This window comes from Lynx canadensis, chromosome D1 (genome assembly GCF_007474595.2).
Source record: "Lynx canadensis isolate LIC74 chromosome D1, mLynCan4.pri.v2, whole genome shotgun sequence".
In the NCBI taxonomy this organism is placed as follows: domain Eukaryota; kingdom Metazoa; phylum Chordata; class Mammalia; order Carnivora; family Felidae; genus Lynx; species Lynx canadensis.
Window position 1 is genome coordinate 109687181 of NC_044312.2, and position 6731 is coordinate 109693911.

Consider the following 6731-nt stretch of genomic DNA (forward strand, 5'->3'; position numbering starts at 1 on the left):
TTTCTTGGTTCAGCTGCCGCCAGCCGCGGCCCCCCCTCCGCAGCCTCAGTTCTCCCCCTCCCCCCCCCCCCCCTCCCTCTCATTCTACGTCATGGGATGACGTCGGGAGCCCGGGGGAGGAGGAGCGCTCCCCCCTCCCCAGCCAGTGGCTCCCGCTGCAGCTTGCTTAGCCCAGCCTCCTGCTTTCCCGCCCCCCCCTTTCTGTAAAGCGAGCCCCCCCACGCCTAGCAGGAGCTATATAAGCGGAACGAGGCAGTCGAGGGGGGCAGCGCAGCCGAGCGGAGCCCAGGGAGAGAGACAGAGAGAGAGAGAGAGAGCCTGAGCGAGAGACGGGGAAGCAAGGAGGAAGAAGCCACCGGTGCGTCGGGACGGGAACGCAGGTGTTCGGAGCACCGGAGCTGGAGCCCTGCAGCCGCTAGTCATGTACCGCTCCACCAAGGGCGCCTCCAAGGCGCGCCGCGACCAGATCAACGCTGAGATCCGGAACCTCAAGGAGCTCCTGCCTCTAGCTGAAGCGGACAAGGTCCGGCTCTCCTACCTGCACATTATGAGTCTTGCTTGCATCTACACTCGCAAGGGCGTCTTCTTCGCTGGAGGTGAGCAAACTGGGGCTGCCAGAGACCAGAGCTGGCGGGCACTGGGGACAGTGGAGCTGCGGGAACCAGCAGGGACTGATGCATGTCTAGGGCAGCGTGGCGGCGAGCTGGGGAGAGACGGGACTTGGGGAACTCAGGTCTTCCTACTTTTCCTCCTGAGCTCTGTTCAGACCTCACCTTAGTTCTGGTAAGAGCCTGGATAGTGTCCCTGCTGCCAGATTTATGGGAATAAGAAAGCCAGGACAGATGGCCCCAGTTCCCACAGCGTAGAGGCACTCCAGGAACCCGAGGAGGGAAGCCCGGGAAGTTGCAGGGATGGAGTCACCCAAACCGGGGCAAGCGTGGCCACTGTTCTCTACGTTGAAAAGGCTCTTCAGCAGCCTTTGAGGCGCTGTCCGCGGTGCTGACCGCGTCACCGTGTTGAGAGGCGCTGCCCGCGGTGCTGAACTCCCGGTTGTCTTTTGAGCGCTGTCCGAGGGTCTGAAATTCAGGGCCAGCAAAGACCCAGCTCCGACTTAGAAGTCAAAGGGCTGGATGGCTAGGGAAATCCAGCAACAGGTTCCTTGGGCAAGAGCTGTGGGTAGCGGGTCAACAGGTGTGTGCAGAGGCAGGTTCATGAGAAATTCCTCTGGATTTTCTGAAACTCAGTCCATGCCTTCCTTACTTATGATTTGCTTCCCAGTTTTACTCCTGACCCACCATATCTTCTTACCCTGCAGGCACTCCTCTGGCGGGCCCCACAGGGCTTCTCTCATCTCAAGAGCTTGAAGACATAGTGGCGGCACTACCTGGATTTCTACTTGTGTTCACAGCTGAGGGGAAGCTGCTATATCTGTCTGAGAGTGTGAGCGAACATCTGGGCCACTCCATGGTGAGTGCTGAGGGTCCTCTTAGCTTGGGCTAGAGCACGTATGGGATACAATGAGCTTTCCACTTTTGAGAATCTGAGAATTACTGAGGCAGGAGAGGTTATACACTGCCAGATGCTATGTGCTAAGGATTCACTCTTGCTGCCATCACTAAATGTCATTTCATCTCTTCTTCACCTTTTTCCAGGTGGACCTCGTTGCCCAGGGTGACAGTATCTACGACATCATTGACCCAGCTGACCACCTAACTGTGCGCCAGCAACTCACCCTGCCCTCTGCCCTGGACACCGGTAAGAACTCCCTTTCTCCCTCTCTCAATCAAACCTCCTTCCTGCTTCCCTGCTCCTTTCCACCTGCTATCTCTCTCAACAATCCACCCTCTTATCAGCTTTTCTCTTCATTTACCTAGATCGCCTCTTCCGCTGCCGCTTCAACACTTCCAAGTCCCTCAGGCGCCAGAGTGCAGGCAACAAACTGGTGCTTATTCGAGGCCGATTCCATGCTCATCCACCTGGAGCCTACTGGGCAGGAAACCCTGTTTTCACGGCTTTCTGTGCTCCACTGGAGCCAAGACCTCGCCCTGGCCCTGGCCCTGGCCCTGCCTCACTCTTCCTGGCCATGTTCCAGAGCCGTCATGCTAAGGACCTGGCCCTACTGGACATCTCTGAGAGGTAAGTCCAGAGCATTCAGACTCCAGCAGGAAAGCAAGCCAGAGATGAGGGGACCCTAGATTCTGGAGTCAGGAGCAGGGAGGATGGGGTGTAAGGGGGCAGAGAACCTGGGAGGGAGTGAGATGCCTGGGTATAAAGCAGAGAAAACAGAAAGCTGACCACACCCTTTCCACCTTCCCAGTGTCCTAATCTACCTGGGCTTTGAGCGCAGTGAACTGCTCTGTAAATCATGGTATGGACTGCTGCACCCCGAGGACCTGGCCCACGCTTCTGCTCAACACTACCGCCTGTGTGAGTGTCCAGAGAGGCTGGGGACAAGACAGGGTGCTGGGAAAGGTCATGGGAGACCCAACCAAGAAGGGCTGTGGTCAAGATGATGCTGGGAGATAACAGAGGCCAACAATTTTTGGATATTACAGAATGAACATTAGGGTGAGGAGTCAAAGTGAGAATAGAGTCAGGACCGGGGGACTCCAAGTGGTGAGGTCAATGTGGGGAGCTGAGTGGTGCAGGTGAGGGTAGTCAGAAATGGAGATGTCATGGATACCCCAATTCAGTGGAAAGGTCAATAAGAGGGAAGTTTAGGTGGTGTTGCCTGATGGACATCCTAACTCTGCATCTCTTCTTTTCCTTCAGTGGCTGAGAGTGGAGATATTCAGGCAGAGATGGTGGTGAGACTGCAGGCCAAGCCTGGAGGCTGGGCATGGATTTATTGCCTGTTATACTCAGAAGGTCCAGAGGGCCCCATTACTGCTAATAACTACCCAATCAGGTGAGCTGCAAGGCAGGGGCTTGGAGGGCAACTGAGGTGGGCATGGAGGAGGTAAAAATCAGGAACTGCTCTGGGAAAGACCACCAGACCCTTACCGTCTGCCTCTTCTCTCCTCTCCAGTGACACAGAAGCCTGGAGCCTCCGCCAGCAGCTGAACTCTGAAAACAGCCAGGCAGCCTATGTTCTGGGCACCCCAGCCATGCTGCCCTCATTCCCAGAGAACATCCTCTCTCAAGAGCAGTGTTCCAGCCCCAACCCACTCTTCCCCCCAGCCTTGGGAGCTCCCAGAAGCACCAACTTCCCTAGTGCTCCAGACCTGGGTGCTGCCTCAACATCAGAAGAGCTTCCTCAATCCCAAAAAGAGTTGGGCTTTAGTTACCTGGCATTCCCGTCTGGCCCTGAGCCTTCTCTTCAAGCAGACCTGAGCAAGGATCTTGTGTGCACTCCACCCTACACACCCCACCAGCCAGGAGGCTGTGCCTTCCTCTTCAGCCTCCACGAGCCCTTCCAGACCCACTTGTCCACTCCATCCAGCTCTCTCCAAGAACAGCTGACTCCAAGCACTGCCCCACCTTTTTCTGATCAACTGACTCCAAGCAGTGCAACCTTCCCAGATCCACTGATGAGCCCACTTCAAGCCAGATGACCGAAAGCTCAGCCAGAACTATGAAGATCAATTGACTCCCTGCACCTCTGCCTTCCCAGACCAGCTGCTTCCCAGCACTGCCACCTTCCCAGAGCCTCTGGGCAGTCCTGCCCATGAACAACTGACTCCTCCCAGCACAGCATTCCAAGCACACCTCAACAGCCCCAGCCAAACCTTCCCAGAGCAACTGAGCCCCAATCCCACCAAGACTTACTTCACCCAGGAGGGATGCAGTTTTCTCTATGAGAAGTTGCCCCCAAGTCCTAGCAGCCCCCTGGTAATGGGGACTGCACGCTCCTGGCCCTAGCCCAGCTGCGGGGCCCCTCTCTGTGGATGTCCCTCTGGTACCCGAAGGCCTGCTTACACCTGAGGCCTCTCCAGTCAAGCAGAGTTTCTTCCACTACTCTGAGAAGGAGCAGAATGAGATAGACCGCCTCATCCAGCAGATCAGCCAGTTGGCTCAGGGCATGGACAGGCCCTTCTCAGCTGAGGCTGGCACGGGCGGGCTAGAGCCACTTGGAGGTCTGGAGCCCCTAGACTCCAACCTGTCCCTGCCGGGGCTGGTCCCCCTGTGCTCAGCCTGGACCTGAAACCCTGGAAATGCCAGGAGCTGGATTTCCTGGCTGACCCTGATAACATATTCCTGGAAGAGACGCCCGTGGAAGACATATTCATGGATCTCTCTACCCCAGACCCCAATGGGGAATGGAGTTCAGGGATCCTGAGGCAGCGGTCCCAGGAGGGGCCTCATCGCCTTGCAACAACCTGTCCCCAGAAGACCACAGCTTCCTGGAGGACCTGGCCACATATGAAACCGCCTTTGAGACAGGTGTCTCAGCATTCCCTACGATGGGTTTACTGATGAGTTGCATCAACTCCAGAGCCAAGTCAAGACAGCTTCCATGAAGGTAAGTCTAACCAAAATGTTGAGAAACTCAAGTCCCTGTTCTGCCAATGAGATGCTGGTGGAATTAGATGAGTAGACTCCCCCTTTCTGTGCCTGAATTTATTAATAGGATAACAACACCTGCTGCCCAGGGTTAGCAGTGAGGATACGAACTAGTGAAAAACTTAGCATAGTTATTCTGGGGCAAGGGGCCTAGAGGGCAGGGGTCAGGATGCAGTATAAACGCAAGAGAATCCTTGGTAATGGCTTGTGCTTCTTAATTCTGTGAGGGACCTAGATCAGCTATCACCACCCATATTACAGATGAAGAAAACCAAGGTCCCAGAGTTAAGAAACTTGCCTAAGGTCACATAACAAATTGATGGATGAGGGATTAGAGTTCTATCTCAGTATTCTTACTCCTTAAGAGAATACAGAGCAAGAGTTTGTAGAAGTTTGGGAAAGGCAGAAAGTGAAAATTAGCCCCTGGCCCATTGGGGGCTCCTTGCTCATGGCTCCATCCTTTCCAAAACTACAGTTGTAGCTTCATTCCATCCTCCCAAATTGCTCCCTTATCTTGCCGAGCCTCTGGTGATCACTGTCATTGGACCAATATATTTGAAGCCCATACTATGTGTCAACAGTACACCACATCTTCAATCTATCTTTCCTAATGGATTACTGTAATGTTCATCTCTCTCTCTCTCTCTCTCTCTCCTCTCTCTCTCTCTGCAGATGGAAGTGGAGGGGAACCAACGTTTTGAATAAGTCTGTGACTTAACGTCGTCAAGTATGGCATATTGTCATCAAGACGTGGAGCCGCTCTCCACCCCCCCCGGGACAGTTGGGGGGATTCTGGGGGCCAGAGGGGGATATATCTGATTCCCTAGGCCCTGCAGGATTTTGGGGGGGGAGGTGGGAGGGCAGGGCAGGGGAGCTTCTTTTTAAAATTTAGAGACTTCAGCATCTCAGTTTCCATTTCAATCTGTATTCACTCGTAGTGAGTTCCTTGAATGGGATTTTCAAGCGGAGAATGGGGGAGTCTCACTTCCCCACTCCCCGCACTACCCCATGGGCCTGGGCCAGTTCTCCACTCCTGGGGGCCAAGCCACCCCTGGGCCTTGGGTGGGGGAAAGGCAGCGCCCACCTGGGCCAGCCTGTGCCCCGAGGGGCTCTTGACACCCACGTAGAATTCTCTACACACCAGTAACGGGATTTCAAATTCCGATGGACTCTGCCGCCCTGGCGGCCCTTCTTGTGACTTTTTGCGCCCCGCGCCTGGGTGGGGGGCGCGAAGAGACGCTACGTTCCTTTCCGATGGAGGAAGGCAGACCTGCCGCTGTCCACACGTGTGCTTGCACGAGTGCGTGTACCTGGTGCGGGACTCACCCGGCTGCCAGACTGCCTGGGCCTGCCCAGGTGGCCACTTCGTGGTGCTGCGGTGACTTTGTAGCCAACTTTATATAAAGTCCAGTTTGCCTTTTTGGTACTGCTGGTGTCATGTACTGTTGTGGAAAGGGAAGGGTGGGGATCTGAGAAGGTTGGGAGCCCGGGGGTCAGGAGATAAAGTCTGGATCTGCTGACAGCCCTGGTGTTTCTTCATTCACTTATTGCACTCATTCATTCCTTCACTTGACATGGGCATACAGTGTGTGGCCACTCCGTGCTAGAAGCTGGAGAGTTTGGAGCTGAAACACTGCCTCAAGATGCTTTGGTGTAAAATGTTAGAGGGTATTGGAGTCTCCTCCCTGCTCTAGGCTTGCAGCGCTCACAATGTGGGAGGGAGGAGAAGGGCCGGGGATGGGTAGGGGATTCAGCTTGGCATTTTCCTGCACATTGATTTGAAATTTCAGACATCAGTCTCTTCCTTCAGCCTTGTCCTGCAGGGAAGCGACTTCCCTTTGGGGCCCTGGATCTTCTCATTGGAGATGATGCCCATCTGCGTAATCTCTGCGTGGGGCTTTCAGTGGACACTTTACATCCTCTATTCTTGCAATAAAGCCTCTAGGCAGGCATATTAGCACCATTTCACAGATGAAGAAACTGATGATCTCAGGTAAAAAATGATTTGCCCCTACCATTGGTGGGAGGCATGGGTAGACAACATACTTGCATCATCTACATCTGAGTTCTGGGTTGTTCCCTCTGTTCCCAAAGCCAGTGAATCACCATCTCAAATCGTCCCATCCCAGATGACCTGAGAAAGTCAGGTTTGGGCTGGACCAGGTGCCTCTTCTCCTCCTCCAGGTCTACAAGCTAGAGAAGACCCCCAAATTTTGAGCAGAATAAAA

The 6731-nt window shown here is 54.6% G+C and overlaps 1 protein-coding gene across 1 annotated transcript; it reads left to right on the forward strand.

The window, feature by feature from the left end:
- The first annotated feature begins 399 nt into the window (after window positions 1-399).
- NPAS4 (neuronal PAS domain protein 4) lies at window positions 400-5244 on the forward strand. The gene is given in 15 exon segments (XM_030331458.1): window positions 400-596; window positions 1316-1467; window positions 1653-1755; window positions 1875-2136; window positions 2318-2427; window positions 2773-2908; window positions 3029-3565; window positions 3567-3825; window positions 3828-3876; window positions 3879-4106; window positions 4109-4267; window positions 4270-4392; window positions 4395-4439; window positions 4442-4462; window positions 5176-5244. Coding segments are annotated over 15 exon segments (2388 nt in total). The 5' UTR covers window positions 400-421; the 3' UTR covers window positions 5205-5244.
- Window positions 5245-6731: the final 1487 nt, after the last annotated feature.